This window comes from Melanerpes formicivorus, unplaced genomic scaffold (assembly GCF_026170545.1).
Source record: "Melanerpes formicivorus ecotype bairdi unplaced genomic scaffold, bMelFor1.0.p_v2 SCAF_6, whole genome shotgun sequence".
Classification (NCBI taxonomy): Eukaryota; Metazoa; Chordata; class Aves; order Piciformes; family Picidae; genus Melanerpes; species Melanerpes formicivorus.
Genome location: NW_027142358.1, coordinates 25,206,461 through 25,227,341, shown reverse-complemented (window position 1 = coordinate 25,227,341; position 20,881 = coordinate 25,206,461). Strand labels below are relative to the sequence as shown.

Genomic DNA, 20,881 nt, shown 5'->3' with positions numbered 1-20,881 from the left:
AACATGTAAAACATTTTAAAACATTGTGAACTAATACATTTGGGCTGAAATCTACACGATCTCAACATATGAATTAAAACCTTAGGCATTTTCTGGGAAGCAAATGGAGAATGTCATTTTGCAAAGACAAGAGGTAAAGTTATGTTGAGACAGAATTCTTCCAGTCTCCTGTTAACAACCTACCAACTGAGCACCAGGCCCTTTTCCCTCCATCAGGTGAGTTTTACAGCTATTGAACTCACCTGCTGTCAGTGGATGAACTCTTTATTTATACTTGTCTGTAGGGAAAGTAAGGCAGGTAAGTTTGAAGAAGTGTGTACAAATTACTTCATTGTGACTAGTTTTTCTTACCTACAACAGTGAGCTCCAGACTAAACGAGTTTTGTCCTGTTTTATTAGTGGCAAGGCAGGTGTAAGTTCCAGCATCATTTTGTGAGAGAGGATCAATAAGCAGAGAGTGAACTCCTGTCTCTCTGACCAGCATCTTGTGGGTGCCATCTGGTAGCACAGGCTTGCCATTCAGAAGCCACGTCAGGTCTGGAGTTGGTAACCCACTCACCTACCAAACAGTGAAACAGCTAGAGACATGTGTCAAACCGACAAAGACATTGTAGTATATTCATAGGTGGGCCTTTTTTCAGAATGCCAGAATCTAGTTTCTATTCTTTTGCTGATGAGTTCCAAAAGGGAGAAAACCCAGAAAACAAACAAACAACAAAGTCCCAACAGAAACAAATATACGAAATGCCTACTTTTTTTCTTAGAAAGGAACAAACCTGGTTATATCTCAGATTCACAAAACTCTTCAAGTAATCTGCTAGTTTGTTGGCTTATTTTTAGTGCTGAGTATAAATCAAACCCCTGTATCTAAACCACTAAACAGTTGAATAGTGGTGAAAAAGAGTTCTATACAAATTACTTTGTCTTTTGTAAAATCTGATGAGAAATTATCTAGTTCCTTGTAGCTGTTAAACTGACACTGTAGATTAAGTACTTTAAGAAGGATTATTTAGACTGTCTTGAAGACTGTCTTTACAATAAATAGGTGTACTCGCCCATGTCTAAAACATTGCTTTCAAAGCAATACTCTGCAAGCCAGAGCAAAAGGGAAGTGGAACTTGCCTGAACAAGGACTGCTGTCCTTCAGATTTGTGCAATACCAAACATGCTTTAAGGCTTTGCAAGCTCTGCCAGGATAGCAGAGCTAAGAATAACCAAATTCCTTGGCATGATCCCTAGTAACTTGACATCGTAAATTAAGTAGTAATGAATCTTGTTCCTCTTCAGGACATTAACTTCTGCTTCAGAGCTTCCACCCTCTTCAGGGTAGGACATATTCTGGAGCATGGAAGAGGTCAGTGTCAGCACTACTATCTGTGCTGTTCGACTGGGACATAAATGCACAACCAAAATGCATTGGAGCAGATGAGTTTCCTTAAGGTCTTCAATAAGAGAGTGTTCACTGGATGTACTCTGACGCCTCTCTCTGTGAATGGGGCTGTTCCTGCATCTGTGCATGCTGGGGAAGCATAAAATGAACTGGGCTTTTCAGGGAGTATTAATCTTCAGTAATTCAGCCTGATACAACGGGAACATTTGTTTGAACAGAATACAACATGCTGAATCCTCTCTTTCTCATGGTTTTGTGGTATTCTGAATTAAATTCAAGAATGAGATAATGAAGCAGAAAGTTCTGTCATTCCCAGATGAACTTCTGGAGTAAGGACTGGAAAAGGACTGGGTGAACATGTCAAATAATTTGAAGAACCTTGTAAGTGAGTCTTCTGTTTCTGGGATTATGTTTTCTGTGTTCTTCATTCCATGCAGCATGTGTTGGAAAGAAATCCCTGGAATCAGCTCAGAGCCAATGGCAATAAAAGTAATTTTTAAAAATAAATAATTAAAACTTTCACAGCAAATGTTCATGGATGCAATATAGAGCATGAAAACAGCTAGCAATACATGTGCTGAAGGGGGGGAAGTGAGAATGAACAGAGGAAACAGTTAGTACCTTGCAATCCAACCTACAAAGTCGCCCTTCATGTGCTACCATGTCACCTGGAGCCTGTAGAAAGTATGGCCTGAAAAACCGTTCTTGAACTGCCTCTTTATCTCCCTCTGGCACTCGGGGTCGTGTTCTGAAACACAAAATATTGCATGTATGTGTTTGGAGGTCAAACTTTTTTCCCCTAATGCTTAAAAAAGGAAGACGTTGTGGAAAAGGATGAATGGATGGCTTGAGTTACAAGGCAGAAAGGAATGGACTGATTGCAATTTAATACTTGCATATTTTCCATTTAGAAAGATCATCACATTAACTATATCATGTAGTATTGCTGGATCTCCAGCATGTCCTTTGCTTCTCTTTACTTTTTTTTGCTAGGCCTTCCCTTGTCTTTGAAATCCACTGCAACAGGTAAATGAAATGATACTTTACACTTAATCCTCCCTGTATTTGAAGATGACCTTCCGAAACTACATTCTAGAAGTGACCTGTTGAAGGGAAGTCCTGCTGTTATTTCCATTTGGTGGTTGAGAACTGAAGTACAGTAGATAGTTATTTTGAATGTCTTCACTTAGAAGCATAAGGAGGGACTGAATGACCTTTCTTCCTCTTACCTGTGAGGCTGAGTTGTTGATATTCGACCCCGAACAGGGATGCTCTGAACCATCAAGTGGCCTGAACAACTGATTCTCCCCTGCAAATTACAATGGAAACAGAATTAATAGTTGGTAATTTTGATGTATAAATATCTCAGGACATGGCTTAGTGGTCATGGCAGTGTTGGGCTGATGATCTTAAGAGATCTTTTCCAGATGTAATGATTCTATGATTCTACTTAACATCTATAAAACATTGGGTTTTGTTTATAAATTAACTGAACTATAGTGTAAACAATTTTTTTCAAAGCAAATGCTCCTGGCATGATGTGGAGTGCAGTTGTGGCAGGGGAGTCTCTGTGTGTCTAAAGCAATGAGTTTCTCAGACTCTGCAAGGCTGTGGTAATGCATTTAGCAGTGGTGCTGTGTACAGCAGCTTTAGCACTGTCTGTCCCCACTTGTCCATTCCTGCCGGTGTAGCTTCACTGGTACTGACTGCTATTAAAAAGGTACTGCTGTGTTTCTGTAGCCCCACAGCAACTCAAAAGTAGTTGGGCTGAAATACAATTCAAGAAAAATTAAATACTTACTCTGGAAAAAGTTGCCTGATATGCCTGAGAGTGTGCTAAATAGCCAGCTAAGCTAGCACATAGGGTGAAGGAGAATGGTATCAGGGGATGAGACTCTTTGCAGATCTACACATTTGCATCTTAAAAAGTAATTGTGTTTGGTAACATGTCCAAATCAGATATTCCATTTTGTTGCCCCTTTTGCTATATTCTTTCTGCCTGAAATACCATGTCTGTCTTGTCACCACATCTCAAAAGGTGTCTGTCATCAATGGAGTAGGGATCAGGAGATAGGGCAGGAGTTTTGAATGCAAACAAATATCCTTAACGATTGTGACTGGGCTGTGTAAGAATAGGGGAATAGTTTTACCATTCTTCATTATGTAGTTTCCTCTCCAGTCCTCTGAAGCATCTGATTTTTGACACAGTCACCACCCAGTGTTAAACTAGGTGGCCCACTCTGTGTTCCTATTAACATATATTAGAAAAAGATGAAACAAGCATTTCAGTAGAGGAAAATAAGACATCTTACTTGTGGGTTTGCAGCCATAATCGTGTAGTTGCCATCATCATCATTAGTAGAAGTTTCAATATGTAAAGAACACGTTCCATCTTCTTCTCTGTTCATTTTGAAATGTGGGTTTTTCTTTGAAATTTGCTTGCCATCCTTGAACCAGTATACCTGCAGTGATCAGAACCCCCCCAGTGAATTAACACTTGCTCTGTAGTAGAAGAGTGACTAGAAAAAATGTAGGTAAGAACAGGACATACATTGACCAAATGCTAGTAAAAGATTTAGAATATTATCAAATTTGCAGATTAGTTACAAAGTGAAATAGGATGATTTCAAGGTGAAGTCAGAAAGCTGCATATCTCCTTGACATAGCTGGGCATGTCAGGTTCTCTTTTCTTGGCTATAGACACATCACTGAGGCTTCCCAGAGGGATGTATACAAAATAGTGGGTAGCTAATTTTTATTCCTTTGCCACTGACAGTGAGAGTGACCTACCTTAGGAACAGGTATTCCAACTATTTTGCAAGTGAATGTAATAGGAGATCCTTCCATTACCCGAAAATGCTTGAGTCTCTTATCAAAGATTGGTGCTATGTATTTGCCTGTAGGGACTTCCTCATGTTGGACCTCGTCGTCTGATTCATCCACTGGGGTACGTTCAAGGCGAAACTCTATTTCATTCATCAGCCTCTGCTCAAAGCTGGAAATCCTGTACTCCTGCAGAGGGAGAGAGACACTGACCTGAGTGAGTCAGGTTCTGTGGTGCTTGCAGTCAATTGTGCTCTTAGACTAGTTCTAAGATCAGTGAAAATTACAAAGTCTATGGAAACTAGACCGTAATGAAACAGTCTGAATTTGGTCTGCAGACACAGATTCTTACTGCAGAATGTTTGCAGAATGTAAGTAATGAAACTGGGTTATGTTAGATGCAGCTAAAAATTTAATCTTTCTAAGTTGCTATGAAAAAACACCCACACTTTCTCACACCATTAATCAAAAAAGATCATTAACATATAGCAAAATTTTGAGGATTTTGTGTTCAAATACTAGTCCCCTGTATTTATACAAATGAATACCGCTAGATCAATTCAGAATTAAATAAGGAAAATGATACCTACTAAAAGGGAAAGCTAGGAACAAAGTAGGATCTTTTCACAGTAATTTATATTCAGGTTAAAATTCAACCAGATTAGCTGATGTAATGAGGAAAGCAAAATATATCACATGTAAATCCTTGTAATAAACAATGCAAGAAACCCATCATATTCCTACATAACTGATCATCTGCAAATAATTTGATGTGATTATGAGCCCTCTCCTAATTCCCTGAAGTCAATCAGAAACTTCTCTTTCCTTAGTTGTTTTGCATGAGGACTGGACCAAGAGGCATTTCATCAAATGTCTCTTGCTGTGACAGGTGAAGCTTCAGTCCAACAGCCAGCTTCAGTTTTTGACACCAAACCAATGTTTCTTCTGGGCATGATGGAGCCCTACAGATACACCTGAATGGACTTTTCTTGTAAGAGAGGCTGCCTCACTACACTGACAGAGGCAGCTGCAAGAATATTTGGCTTATGTCATCATAAACTACCTTGTGGGGAAGCTTGTAGTACCATATGCAGGTCTGTAGCAGTAACCAAATGTTTGCTCAGACCTGAGTTTATACAGTTCTAAGTCTAGAGCTTGCACTCCTGCTTCTGTTGAAGGACGCTGGCATCTCTGAGAGCAGGCTTTTGTTTTGTTCTATTTCTGTGGCAAGTTTGGATCTTCAGAACCTTACTTTAATCTGTCAATTCTGTTATGATGGGGTTTGTGGCTTTATTATTATAGGAGAGAAATTTCTGTGGCTTGGAAGAGAAATCCTTGAGCAATTCCGAAAGTGCAGTTCCCATTTTTAAAACGGAATTTTAGGCACTGGTGAACAATAAATAACAATGTAGCCTATCCTTAGATATATTCCATTTGCTGAAAAAACAAGGCTCAGGAAATGCATCATGTCTGAAATCTTAGAACAAGTTAATTAAAGAATCAACAAAGATCCCAAATCACTGGGACTGACATCCCTGATCATTTAACCATTCCATCACACTGCTGATTATGCTCTTGACCAGTAGTTTCCAAATAGCAAGGAACAAATATGGAGAGACAGCACCAAATGTTAGATTACAAAAGTCTCCTGATTTCTTCAGGAGACCAAGGAGACACAAGTGACCAAAGTTTGAAAGGTTACAGGGGAGCTTTGAGGAAACGGGGATCTGTGAGGCTTGGGGGTGAAAGGATTAAAATGTGGCAGCCACAAATTAAGAGAAAGTTGGAAATTGCCTTAGTGGAATAAACACCCTGGTAATCTATGATTTTAGTACTGTCATGGTAGAGATTGTGTATCAGTCTCTTCATCTTTAAGTCTTTTTTGGAGGGATTACTGTAACTTCAGCTTTAGTATGGATTAGCTATGGTTAGAAAAAGGCACACAGCTTAGAGTAGGGAGGAAGAGACATGGATGAATGGTCTCTCTTTTCTGGAAATTATGTCCTCCTTCCATTCCTCCCTTCTCTAATGCTTCAGACCTGTTTCTTCCACATAGCTCTGGAGCAGTGCCCATCATTACAAGGTAAGAGGAGTGTTCCCAGGGAGCTTAGATTTCTGTGTCTCCCCTTCAAGATACCTTCCTTACCTTTAACACTGTCCCTCCACTCTGACAGGGACAGTCTGCTCTCTGATACTTTCTTCAAAGTACAGCTTTGCCAAGCAGGAGTTTTGGAGCTTGCAGGTCTGTAGAGGTGTGCGAGACATGCGCCACAGGGTGGGAGCCACTAGATGGTATCATCCACTCTCTTAGTTGGCTTTGTTTGCTCTGTGGGCTGGCCAACAGCTGGTGATCAGCAAACAGCCTTATAAAGTTTCACTTTGTTGAGCTTTTCTTTTTACCTTCTCTTTCACAAAGCATGTCTCAAGAAATCACTTTACTAGATCATATTCTAATTTCAGCTAAGGCAGATTTCTGACAACCAAAGCTATCATTTTTCCATTTAGATGTTGAGAGCTAGTTTTAGTATTCCAAGGGAAAGTTAAGCAATCGGTCTTTTACCCCTGATACTGAGAAAATGCCTGTGTGTTTTCGGGGAGGAAGGACTCAGTCAAAATCGGGGAGGGATGGCTATCTTCTGAGAATTAACCATGTCACCAAAATGTACCGCAGTCATAATTTGTTTCTCGAGTCTCCCATAAATTAATTCACACCTAAATACAGGCAAGGCTTGAGTTAACTTTGCTGTGAACATTTTAATGCCAGCATACAAAGACTGAAGGTATTTTACCAAACTTCTTATAAATAACAGGACTCAGTGAAATAAGAGGAAATAAACAGTTGCATAGAGAATATTATCTTGGGGTTTTTTGCTTGTTTGGTAGATTTTCTTCTAGGATTAGCAGGAACAGAAAATAATTGTTAATATGGCTTTCTGAATTATTACACAAGCCATAAAACTATTTCTGAATGTGATTACCTAAGTGGAGTAGGGCAAAGTGTTAGTGTTTGTGGTTCAGACAAGTATTTCATAAAACATCACACAGAACAAGTCAATGTAATCCCTGGGTACAATGTTAAAATTAGCCTGCACTTCAGCATACTGAGGGATGCTAAGGGAAAGAGTACAAAGGTTCAAGCTCTGGTTTTGGGTCAAAAATGTAAGGTTCCGGCTACTCACACTTGTTTAATATAGTAGCCAGATATTTACAATAATGCTGTCTCCCAGCTAGAAAACTGGAAAACTTCAGGTCCAGTCTATAGGTGTAAATGTTTTGTACAAATTAGAATATATAGAATATGTATATAACACAATTGTATATAATTATATATTCTGAGGAGACTACAACTTTTGAAACCTGGATATTTCACTTAAATGCATTAGCAAAAGGGGAGTAGGCAGCGGTGGTTGCATTAGTATGGTCAAGGTATAGCTGGAAGGGTGAAAGGCTTAAAACTGGGGAGAGCAAATCCAGCAAGTTGCTGGTGAGTATGTGGTTCAAACAGTTCTAATGGAAATTTGGGACAGAAAGAGAATTGAAATGCAGCTTCTCTTCTGGGGAGCTGTTAGTTGTAGCACTGCCATGGCTGAAGTTACTGATTCATAGTTTTGTTGCTGTGATTGATTATCATCATTTTTTGAGCATCTGATAGCAAGGCAGACTGTTACCTGCATTTTACACAGGGGAAATTGTGGCCTGAAGAAGATAAATGACCTATTAAGGCAACGTAGAAAGTCTGTGACAGTGCAGAGAGTTGGATCTACATCTTGGTCTCCTGCATCTTGAGTCAGGTAATCTAGTTCCTGGGCCATTCTGCTACATGTAAACTATTTTGGCAAAAGGGGAATTGCATGAACTGTAGCAATTACTGTAAGTTTCTGAGCACCTTTGTGTGTGAACACAAGTTCTCAAATCCTGGATTGAAGTTAAAGCCTATCCTGCTGTTGAGTTTAGCAGAGTGACGTGGTGACGTGGTCTGTGTGATCAGCTGGGGTCTGCATATGGCTTTACAGGCTGTAGCTTTTAATGATCTAAAAGCTTTTGGACAAACCCAACATTTTCTGCAGTGACATTTCTTCTAAATTATTCCCTAGCAAAAGTAGAGAATATTCATCTGAGGGCTGCACATAATTTTCTAGATAGCTGTAGGTTTACTCTTTGTCCTAAAAATAAGGCGGTGACCATGCTGCTATCTGGGTCTTACATAAGAACCAACCAACATTGCCACATGATTTTCTTCATAGTAAATGACACAGATACATGAGCACAGTTTGCAGTTTGTATAAGCAAAAGGTATAAACCAGGCCCACGTACATAACTCTCCTTTTCTTTACTATTGCACAGTTAATGCCGTTAGTTTTACTAATGTGCAGGGTTCTGAGGTTTAATTACCTGATTTTTCTATTTTATGTTCTTTGTATAGCAAAGTTTTGAGGAGATAATATCATTGATTTCTTAGTTTTGCTTGTAAATCTGAATTTCCATTGGTGAAGTCTGTCAATGTTTTCAAATATCTGGGTAAGAGAATCTGTTTGCACTACACAGGTTTTTTCCCATTTGCTAAAATCCCTTCCAGTCCTCCTTCTGCCCTTTCCCCCTTACACTTCTTTTTGTTTCTAAAGGACATATTCTAACTGAACACTTCCGAGACATTTTACTTGTAAGGAAGAAGAAAGTCTCAATGGACTACACTGACAGATTTTGGAAAGTGAGAAGACACTGGCTGTGCTCTCCTTTCAGCAAATGGTGCAGTAGCCCAAATACTCACTGAGGTTAGACTTGGATGCTTTATCTTACATGATTTCCAACTCAGCCTCCAACAGGAAGTTTTAAGTTCCATGCTAATAAAAGAAAAGAGAAGGCTGAGAGGGGATCTTATCAGTGTCTAAATATCTGAGGGGTGGGTATCAAGATGAAGGTGCCAGGCTCTTTTCAGTGGTGCTCAGTGATGGGACAAGGAAAGGAACAACGAGTACAAGTTAGAACACAGGAGGTGCCACCTCAACATGAGAAGACACTTCTTATGGTGACGGTGATGGAGCAATTGGACAGGCTGCTCAGAGAGGTTGTAGAGTCTCCTTCTCTGGAGACTTTCAAAACATGTCTGGATTTGTTCCTGTGCAGCCTGCCCTAGGTGATCCTGCTTTGGCAGGGGAGTTGGACTTGATGTCCCTTCCAACCCCTGACATTCTGTGATTATGGGGGTAGAGATGAGTGAACAGGGAATTCCTTTGTCCTTCTTGTCCTCTTTCACTGTGTTTCAGTATTTCCACATCCACCACATCAAGGCAAAGAATCCTGGTGTTTGTCCTAGTTCCTAAGCAGGAGAGTGATTCTCTTTTTCTGTCTCAGCCTGTTTCTTTTCTCCAGCACAAACTGTAACAAAGGATTCTAGCAGCTTTCTCAAACAGCCCTAACCATTAAGCTGAAATACTCTTTGAAATGTCCTGCTAAAGGAGGGCCTGTTCCACACTGCCAGAAAGTCTTAAATTTTATTCCTTGAGCTGAAGAATGTGAGAAAAAAGCTCAGGTTTCCTGTTACAGGAGTGGTTCTGAAAGGTGGAATTTTCAGTCTTCAGGACAAGGAAGAAACTGAGTCAAGTCTCTATCCTGGAACTTGTCCTAACCTCTTCCTGTAGCTGTGTAAAGCTAATCCTCATTTAGTGTATCTCCTATTTGAAAGAACTGAGCAAATCTGGCTGAACTTGTTTGGTGTAACTGAATCATGTCTTTTCCAACACTCCTAATTGTGCTGACATTGCACCTGGCGGTATGGCACACTACCATCTGCAGAAATGACAGCTATGGTATTTTTCTTTTGTGAGAATGACAGCTTGTTATTGCATGTTCTTGATCGAAGTTGCAGCTAGAATATGAGCAGAATCAGATTTGTGTTTCTGTCAGCACTGTATGATTATCATAGCTGCAGAAGACCAGAGACTAATTGGTTCTGTCTCATGAGACATCAGCAAAATTACCAACTATGTTCTGATTCTGGGTTTCTTTTTTTGTGGTGATGAATGATGTACTGGGTGAAACAGAAGGAGTACAGCTGGGTTATTAGGGACCATGCTGAGTGCATAATGCTGACACTTAGGAAAATCTTGACTTGTAAGATATGCACTTTTCATATGGAATTCAATGATAGGTAATAAATAGAGCACCAGAATATAAATCGCTCATGTTCATCACTGCACTTTACATAGCAATATGAGAAAAGAGCAGTACTTTAAAGCACAGACTTGTCATCTGCCACTTTCATTTTGGATGATCCCTACATGCTCTGCAGATACTGTAAATGTGACCAAATGCTGCTATTGAAACATGGTGTTACAATACAATTCTCCAAATAAAAACTACACTGGAGAACACATTTATGAGAAGGGATTTTAAAGATATCATATAGAAAATACAAAGAAAGCAACACTTTGAGCTTCTTACTGGATTCTGTTACGCAGTGATTTCTCACACAGAGGAAAGTTGCCTTTTTACTCATGAGGAAGTAGGAAGCCATTCCCTACTATTATTATAATAAATTGGATGCAGATATGCTGTATACAAGATGAAAATGTCTGGTTTTAAATTCTCTCCAAACTACAAGAGGAAAAAGCAGGACAAAAATCTATGGCTATGAATCCAGCATTCCAACATCTTACTCTCACAGCGTTAATTGTTCTATAAATGGCAAGTAATAGGAATTTTGGAAAATGCATTTTCTCATCTCTTTAAATAATCACTGCATTCTCTGAGGAGAAAACTCAGACTTGAATTTGTTTGAGTCAATCTGGGCAGTGGATTTCCTGGATGTGGAAGAACAAAATCAATGTGATTAAAGGTGGGAACTGAGGGGAAAATGAAGGAACTTTTTTTCATGACCCTAAAGTTGCTTTCTGGTTCATTACAGTTGGCATTCTAATTACTGTAACAATTACAAAAGTGGCAGCTTTGAAATTTTTCCATGTTTGGGGGATTTGGGAATCAAGATTTTGGTTTGGTCTCATGCAGAATATCAAATAAGTGTATAAATAACTTCTGCTGTCAGCAGATAACTTTAGCAGTGATCATTGTTTCTAAAGGGGTTATCATGCAGTTAACTTGAAGGACTGATTGGTATTTCACAGTAGCTCTCTAAATAATTGGTCTTACTACCACAGCAAGTACAAATTGTAACACTTGTGATTCATCTGCAAAACACAGCGCTTGCCAGTTGTTTTACTCAAAGTGCTTTGGCAGCAGGATCTGTCAGAATGAAAGGTCAACAGTGGAATTAAAAAAATAGGGATTACACTGCAGTTGTCCACAGAGGGTAGTTTGCTCCAAAGACTCCATGGCTTTTTGCTTATCTTTGCAGGTTCTCTGTCAGAAGGGCTAACAGACCTTTTGAAAAGTTACCTTGTTGACGACAGAGAAGGGTATAGCATTATTTGCTGCATGAAGCCTGAGCTGGTGGGGCAGCTTTAGAGGGCTCCATGGCCAAGGTGAGAGCAGCAGCATCACCTTCAGACAGAACAGCTATCTAGCAGCCCTTGGTGTGTCCTACAGTTATTGAGGGTGAACTTATTCTCAGTGAATTAAACCTCAAAGTGTTCTTTCATTTTTTATTTCTTCTTTAATGTCCTAGACACTGCCAGATCCAGTAAATTTATTGATCGCAGGTAAGAATGAACATAAATTTATTTCCCTGAACTTTGTCAAAGGCTTGCTATTTTGCTAAACTCTAATAGTGATAGGCCTGAAGTTTGGGCTATGCCAGTAACAGCTACCAAAAAATGGTGTTCAAAGTTCCTAACAACCCTCTATTAATTCATATAAGTTGGGAGATGTGGGAAAATAGGTTTAATGCTAAAAATTAAATGCCACATTTTAGTTCAACCAAAGTAAAAGCAGAAACCTTTTCTTAAACAGTTTGATTTCTGTACTCCCCAATTTGTGTTAAAAGAACATGTATGTGTGAAATGAGTAAAGTGAAAAAGTGAAATCCAACGTGCAGAAATTTCCATGAAAAGAAGGAAGCTTTGCATGCCTACCAGTCTGTAACGGAGATGATCAGAAATTAAAAATGCTGCTCAGTCACAAAGCAAACCCTCTACAGCTGCATCCTCTCATACTTCCTATTTAAAGTTCCAGTTTGCTATTCCAAACCAGTACTTACCAGAAAAGCTCACCCTGCAAAGTAGCATAGCAGCTCAATTGCACAAACACCTTTTGTTCCACAAGTTGTAATACATGAATGAAATTTATTTTAATCACATTCAATTTTCTTACCTGCTGACTACTTTGTGGATTAACATCCTCTCTGAACTGCAGTTTTCTTTCCAAGTCCTTTACAAGTGCAGCTTTATTTTCCCGAATAGAGTCCTGAGTGGCTAATGGCAGAGGCTTCAGATTTTTCTTTGGTAATCCCTGGGTCGGGCTATCAAAAGAAAATTCTGACACTAACATGCAGCAACCAGTATATATGTCTCTCTCTATATCTATTTTTATTTTTATTTTTAGTCACCTGTGGGACATGATACATTATGAGTCAGTTGTCTGGAGGAACCTATTCTTTATTTATATATTTATTTATATATTTATATGGAAGACAGAGCACAATATGGGAATGGATTTTTGGGGGTACTATTTTAATGGTGCATCCCATTCCCATGCCAGTGGGAATTAAGGATGCACATCTTAAAGAGAATAAGTATTAGAATAGTATGATAAGCATCTAAGTTCAATTTACGTTGATCCTGGAATAATGATGTCTCAATGAATGCTAAAGAAATGTGTAGAGGTGTTACCATAGACATGCAATTTGTACGTTTTACTGTATCAGGCAATCATTTAGAAGTTAATAGTTTTTCACAGATCTTTCTCTCACATCTTTATTGATCATTTACTCTTTTCATGAACTTTTACTTCTCTCATTTCTCTCACTCCTGTATCACATCCAGCATCAACAGATCTTTTTATCTGTATTTCATAGATGTAGTCTGGTTTATTTTAATAAGGTTTGAAAACAGTTAGATTCTTAAATAAGACTTCTGGGACACTGTGGGAGTGTACTGGCACAGGAAAGCAGCAAGACACACTAATAGTGTGAAACATTCTAGTAGTTTACCAGGACCTGAGTAACAAGGGGTCTCAGTAAAAGGCACATCTGATGATTGCTGTGCATGATATCTTCCTTTTGTGGCTCTGCAGACATGGTGATCTCCGTTGTTTTTGTAACCAGAATTATTATAGAATCTTAGAACCATTAAGGTTGGAAGAGACCGCTAAGATCATCAGGTCCAACCATCAACCCAGCACTACCATGACCACTAAACCATGGCCCAAGAATCTTTATTCCTTACTTTGCGCAGAATTTGGAGTTCTGTGGATGAAAATTTGTATCAATCTACTGGTGCTAGCACTGGTTAGGCCTCACCTCAAGTACTGTGTCCAGTTCTGGGCCCCTCAGTTTAGGAAGGATGTTGACTTGCTGGAACGAGTCCAGGGAAGAGCAACAAAGTTGGTGAGGGGTTTGGAACACAAGCCCTACGAGGAGAGACTGAGGGAGCTGGGGTTGCTTAGCCTGGAGAGGAGGAGACTCAAGGGTGACCTTATTGTTCTCTACAACTACCTGAAGGGAAGTTGTAGACAGGCAGATGTTGGTCTCTTCTCCCAGGCAGCCAGTACCAGAACAAGAGGACACAGTCTCAGGCTGCACCAGGGGAGGTTTAGGTTGGATGTGAGGAAGAAGTTCTATACAGAGAGAGTGATTGCCCATTGGAATAGGCTGCCCGGGGAGGTGGTGGAGTCACCATCATTGGAGGTGTTCAGGAGGAGACTTGATGGGGTGCCATGGGGTGACTTGATGGGGTGACTTGGTGCCATGGTTTAGTTATTTAGGTGGGTTGGATTGGTTGATAGGTTGGACACAATGATCTTGAAGGTCTCTTCCAACCTGGTTTATTATTATTATTATTATTATTATTATTATTATTATTATTATTATTATTATTATTATAGTTCTCACAGTCCACAAAAAGGATATTAATTTTAACTATAGGTAAAGAAGGAACTCTCAAGGTATAACCTACATCATGATCCTTATTTACTTGTATAGTCATAGAAATCATGTTGGCTGTCAGTTAAAGCATTTATGTGCAAACCAGTAACTCTCCTGAGATTCAGTGCGGGACTTTGTATGTTTAAAGCACTGCAAGCAGAAAAATACCTTCACAGTAGTAATTTCTGAGATTTACCTGGCCTAAGATAGAACTTACACTGTGAAGTTCCTTTTAACAATTTACTCATTGCTTACTATAAGTAAGAATGTTTATATAGCTCCTAAAGTCAAATGGGGCTTATCCTGCAACCTCAAGAAATCTCTTTTCTCCCACTAGTGCAGTCTTAGGAATCTCTGAGCCCTCATATTCTTGTGTACATCCGTTTATAAATTTGCATTTCTCTATCCTGAATTTTTCTTATCTTGGATGTATCTTAATTTGGAAGCTACTGTCCATTCTTTCCTTATCCAAATGGTAAAGGTTAGGTGAACTGACCTTAACTCTTAACTATGTTAAGAGTGACCTGCACTTCCAGAAATTCCCCACTGAACCCTTGAGCAGAAATACATCTGAGTTTCCTTCAGGAGTATTTTTGTCCCTGCTTCTGCTCACATGGTTTATGCTACTTACGTGGCTGGTGTGCTTCTGGGCAGCCCCATTGCATTGGTTGATGGCACAGCAGGAAGCGAAGGAAGAACAGCACTAAGGAAAGCTACTGGATTCTGAATGCGGCCAGTTGGGGAGATGGGAATAGGAGTCACAGTCTGTGGCTGAAACTGTTTTGCACTGGATGAGGAAAATGTTAATGGAGGCACCATGGATTCTTTGGGGCTTGGTAGAGACTGTTCACTTTTGCATGTAAAACTTCCCAAAGACCTTGATTGGGCAGGTGGAGGATTTCCTGTGAAATTTTCCTTGTTGTTTGTTCTTTGATTTCCTTGAGGGGTGTTGTTGAATGCCATGACTGAGGAGCTAGAGGAGGAGCTGGTGGGTGCAGTGGTTTGTGATGGCAGGAACTGCTTAGGGCGGCTGTAGCTGAATGTTTGGGATGCGGAGGCTTGGTTTTGCTGGTACGTGGTTGAGGTGGACTGTTGATGGCGTGAAGCAGCAGTATTCAATAAAGCTGTGTTGAATGACAACTCTCTTGTAGACATCTGATATACCTGCTGTTGCTCAAGCAAGACTTGGTTGTGGAGCTGTTTTAATTGGGTCTGATCACTGCATATAAAACAAAGATGAGGAAGAATTGGTCATGAGCCTTGAATGTGCTGGGAAAGAAAAATTCTATGTCCTGTGATACCATAAGAGGTAGGGAAATCTGCTACATGACATACTCTCTAACATTATGAAAAGATCATAATAATAGTTTGCTACTAAAATAAACTTTTCCTTCCTCTGCATTTTTTTTTGCCAGAGGCACAAAACCTTTTTGTTTCAGAATTATTTGACTGAAGAGGAGTCTTACATTTTAACACATGAAATATGAAGATAAATCTTACTTGAAGGTATTGGAGGGATAGCATTGTCAAATTCTACTCTGTCACCATAGTACCTCTCTGCTTGTGTAACTAAGAGTAGGATTTCATTTAACAGATTTTAAATGAGTGTTTGTAAGCCAGGCTGCAGTTATTTAGCTCCTGTTCATGTGGGTTCTGAATCTAGCATTGCTAATAAAAGTTTGGAAAAGTCCACCAAAAGAGATCCTTCCAATGTAGTTGGTGTTGACTTGCAGGGACAGGCAGGAGTGTGTAATTTGTCTTTCATGCACTTCTTATTTCCTAGGTGCTACCTAATGCATATGTCTTCAGGGCTTTGTCATTAAGGAAAATTATTTTGCCTTTTCAAGTGGTTTATTCACTTATTATGTATATGAAAATGCAGCATATGGAAAACAGGCTAATTTCTCCCCTTCCAGAAAAAAACCAAAAGTACATAGAGTACATGGAAAACAATTAGGAAATAAATTATCAAGCATTAAATGACTAGTGTTAAAAAGTGAACAATGTAGAAGCAACCTCAGTTGGTACTGACAAGCAAAATACATAAAGTCCACAGAACTTTGTTTTAAAGAATTTTTGGTTTTATGATATACTAAACAAAAATCATACTAAAGGTGGATAAAAAGGTAACAATTGCAAGCTTCCAAAAAGTAGAATGTTAAAGAGTTAGAAGTTCTGCAATCCTGATTTTGTATCCTTGTTACATTTTCGTGTTTTTTTTTTTTAGGGATTGGAGGTAGTGACAGAAATTCTGCTTTATGCAAGCACTGGGCAATTATAAATACTGTTTATACTCCCCTCTTGAACACACTATAACTCCAAAAGTAAATAAAGCTGTGAATGAGAGATTAACAAATTAAAAAAAACAACACCACTGCTCCAAGTTCTTCCTCTGCTACGTGGTATGTAAGTTCTGTCTGCTCGCTTGTTATGTTCATCCTATGAAATTACATTCCTAATTAAGAGTACTAGTGAATTACTTTAGAAATTCCTTCCTCAGCCTCTAGTTAAAGGTCCTGCATATTTAAGAAACTAAATGAAGGACTCTGCCTGCTTTTTGTTAAACTAGATTTGAGAGATTTCAAAGATGCTGAAAAAGTATCTCTTAATAAGCTACAGTATGAATGACATAAATTTGACCTCTAAGAAAGCTATGTTACATCTTGAAGTTTCTCCTTGAGCTCACAGTCCACTCATCATTCAGGTGCATTTTAGTTCAAGTGCTTTCACATTATGAAACATTGCCAAGTATTTAATCTGTTTTAAAAGTTTATGTTTGTGAGACATAAAAATTGTGAAACAAGGCCCTTGGGACTACAGTGGCTAGCCCACACTACGTATATAAGACTGAATATGTCTGGTTTTGACAAAATGACGTACTCGGGATTGAGTGAGATATATTTGAAGAACATATGTATGATATACATTTGAAGAATATAAGGAAAACCTTTTTTTTCCTGGGAGGGTGCTGGAGTACTGAACCAGACTGCCTAGCCTCTCCTTTCTTTGGAGAGATTCCAAACCTGCCTGGACATGATGCTGGGCAACCTGCTCTGGGTGCCCGTGCATTAGTAAGGTTGGTCCCTTCCAACCCTTACCTTTTTGGGGTTCTGGAATTCTGTGAACCTGCTTTTATTTTGCCTGCATAAGAGCAGTGTTGTTAACCTTCTGTTTGCAGCAGAAAACATTGTGGAATTAAATGTAATTTCAAAGGGAAAACATTTTCCTTTTAAAATTGGAGAATACTTTTCCTAAGAGGGATATATAGGGGGAAAAAAACAAACCCTAGCTCTCTAGAATTATTTTCCTCACAGTATGGTTAATAAGGCTAGCACCACATGGTACTGACTGTCTTTTTGTTCTGCCTTTTTGTTTTTCTCTCTAGTTCAAGTGTCCTAGTCTGTGAATGCTAAATAATATCAATAGTGCTCCTGCAACTTAGAATCCTTTTTACTTACAGCTTTGGTTTAGCCAGTACTGGGGGGGGTTCCTTGGATGGCGATGTTGGCTCTTGTATTTTCATTGGCTGTCCATTTATCCTCTCTTGGAAATAGTTTGGTCTGTTTTGGTTTGTAATGCCAGGTGGATCCTCTGATGATGATTCACTTCCCTTGTCATCTTCAGGCAGCTTGAAGTGCACACGGAGACCTATCTTGGAACTTGATCTGGGCTCATTGTGGTTCACAAGAACACCCTCAAGTTTAGGTTTAGGGATTTGATTTACTACACGATTGGAAGGAGTATGCTGGGGAGGTTGCTGTTCAGCAGCAATTAAGTTGATTGAACTGCTTCTGTGAAGGCTAGCAGCATTGTTACTGTCTTCAGATGCTGGAATAGCAAATTTCAAACTTTAGGGGATGTGAAAATACCATAAATTATAATGAAATGAAATTGCAAAAGTTACCATTGTATAAACTCACACTGATGTCCCTTCACCTGTTAGACTGAATTGTTTGACCTCATTTACTTAAAAACAAATTCCCTTTACAAAGAAATACTGTAAATGTGGGGACAAAAAGGACACAGTTCTCATTTGGAAAGATCCAGCAGTGGTCTTAGCCATGTCCCCGGTGAAATTCCAATAGCATCTTTGAAATACAAACTTTCTTTTCAGAGAATTCTCTAACATTTTTAGTTGTGAAGAACACTGGAAGAACCTGGGTAGAATTGGAATCACCAGTGCACTGTGCTTTTACATACTACTCTTTGCTCACCCGACTGCTTAATGCCTTGGCAGCATAAATCATGTAGGCAGTACCAAAGGTTTTCTCCTTTGGGCTCTGCACCAAAGGGTTATTGAAACAGCAAACTAGGCAGTCCATTGAGATTCCAAAAATGGCTGTTTACTCAGATCTTGAGGTCAGCAAGAGCAGCCTGGTAAGCAGCCTGGACTGCACAGTGCAGGAGCTTCCCTGCCTGTACTTAATATCAGTCAAAGGACTAAAGCAAGCTCTCACCTTTGACAGTTAGATGAGCTATACTGGACACGGTGCCGTATTTATTGCTTGCAGTACAGGTGAAAGTGCCAGAATCTTCTGAAAACACTTCGGCGATAACAAGAGTACAAATTTCCTCTGCAAAGTATCAGAGCAGTGTTATTGCAGGCACTGAACAAGCACACAAAGCCTTAGCTACCCTCGGGAACATTTCCTTAAGGCTTTCTACCTTGCTCAGTACGATTTTAATTTCATCAGTATTATCAGTTTTGGCAGCCTTTGTGTGCAGCAGCTGTTATCAGCATTGTCTGCAGCAACTGGTACCCTCTGTGCTCCAGCATGCCCAATAAAACTAAAGAACAGGTGTCAGCAGTGTTTGGAAAACATTATAAAATGTTTCCTAATCATGTGAAGTACAGACTTCATCTCTGAAGCACTTAAAACCTAATTTGGGGAAACAGAGTGTACTGTGTACTCACAACTTGTAAAAATACAGGTATTTTAATCTCTGAAGATTGCAAGATTAGTTATAATTAACTGGAAACAATTCAAGTGGAGTCACTCTGTAAGGAGAACAAATACAAGACACAGACACATAGGCTGGCAGTTTCCCAAAGTGCCAATGCAGATCTGCAGACAGAGAGGATTGTGCTTATTAGAAAGTTGCCTTTTCATTTCTTTGTAAAGACTACTAATGGGCAACAAAAATGTGCTAACAAAACTGTACTAGCAAAAACTAAATTCCATCTTGAAAAGTCTCTTTAGGGTTATAACATTCCTGTCTGACCAGTACCTGACATGTTTGGGCAGCAGTGCCAGCTAATAAATACTTAGAGTGATGTGATTTTAAATCTTCTATTTGGCTGGGTAGCTGGGATGAAAGGGAGAGTAAGTTCTGAAGTGTATTGAAATGTGGGCTTAGAGCATTTCTTTGACTATTCAATGGCTAGTTTGTTACCATTTCACAAGAAACTTTACTAAAACCCTAATGGATCACTATTTTATGAGTATTTCTGTGGACCATACCACACTTAAACTTGGTTGTTTCATGTCATCACTGAGGAAAATCTAGTAGCAACAAAGAGATTATTTGCTAACAACTATAGGAGAGTAATAGTTTATTATAGTACTGTGGATTATAGAACTAGTTTTAAGGCATTATACTATCTAGTTTGTAGTACTTGGATTTACCAATGACTGCATGCATGGAAATCCAGATTCCTTCTGAATGAGCAGCAGGTGATGAGGCAGTGACAACTGCACCCAACTGATTACCCTCTAAAAATTGCTTCACATTACTCAGCAGTGATGCCACTGGACAGTAAAGGAACACCATCAGTGGGTTCTGGTGGAAGCTCCATTTACTCATTCCTATATCTCAGCAAAAGACACTGCAGACAGAGGGAATTTCTTTCAGGATGCATTTTGGGGTAAAAAAATTTAAAGGGCAAGGAGAAGAGTTACAGTGTATGTATTATTATTTATATCTCCATAAGTGATTGTCTTACAGAGAAGTAATCAAAATTTATGAGGCTTCTTTGCTCAACTCATGCAGAGTAGCCTAAATTCTCCTCTGCCCCTTGCAATTATCAAATTCAGCCACTTTTATAGGATTTGCTGATATCAGGGGTGGAACACCTGATGTGGTACTCTCATATTACGCTGGTAGGGAGCAAAGGGAATGGCTGACATGGCTAAAGATCTGATGCAATGTTCCCTAACTGGTCAACTAGATAAAAATAGCTCTGTTCTACATCATCTGCTGTAATTCTGAACCTCAGATATACAGGGGACCCACATACATTTAATCTTATGAATCTTTAGGTCATAAGGTGGTAACATGTAGGTCCTAAAGTAGAACTGGGTCAAAGCAGAATAGAAACATTCATTTCTTCAAAAGTGATAGAATTAATTCAAATTACATTTTGTGGCAAAGTCTACAGTGAAATGCATCTCACTAGTAGTAGAAAAAGAAGAAATTATATTATTTAAATTCTGTAACATAACATTTTATGAGGTTAAGTCATCCATTTGTATAATTAAAAAGGTATGAGCCTTTTGGATGCTCCTCACCTGGTTCAGCCATAGATCGTGGTTCTAAAGGGAAGAAGAACAGAGTTAGTAGCTTGAATAGACTTATTTTTGCCATTAATGTGTTTTTTTTTCTTATACAATAAATATGAAGCTTAATCTTCT

General features: G+C 39.1%; 1 protein-coding gene across 2 annotated transcripts in view; it reads right to left on the bottom strand.

The window, feature by feature from the left end:
• MYPN (myopalladin) overlaps window positions 1-20,881 on the bottom strand; it is a 78,433-nt gene that overhangs the window by 8,768 nt on the left and 48,784 nt on the right. For both annotated transcript variants that reach the window (XM_068140132.1, XM_068140133.1), the window contains 10 exons: window positions 20,759-20,782; window positions 18,707-18,823; window positions 17,708-18,077; window positions 14,881-15,468; window positions 12,479-12,626; window positions 4,181-4,402; window positions 3,703-3,852; window positions 2,620-2,699; window positions 2,012-2,138; window positions 352-559 (listed from right to left, as the gene is read on the bottom strand). In XM_068140132.1, coding sequence (XP_067996233.1) covers window positions 352-559; window positions 2,012-2,138; window positions 2,620-2,699; window positions 3,703-3,852; window positions 4,181-4,402; window positions 12,479-12,626; window positions 14,881-15,468; window positions 17,708-18,077; window positions 18,707-18,823; window positions 20,759-20,782 — 2,034 coding nt within the window. The remainder of the gene's footprint in view (window positions 1-351; window positions 560-2,011; window positions 2,139-2,619; window positions 2,700-3,702; window positions 3,853-4,180; window positions 4,403-12,478; window positions 12,627-14,880; window positions 15,469-17,707; window positions 18,078-18,706; window positions 18,824-20,758; window positions 20,783-20,881) is intronic.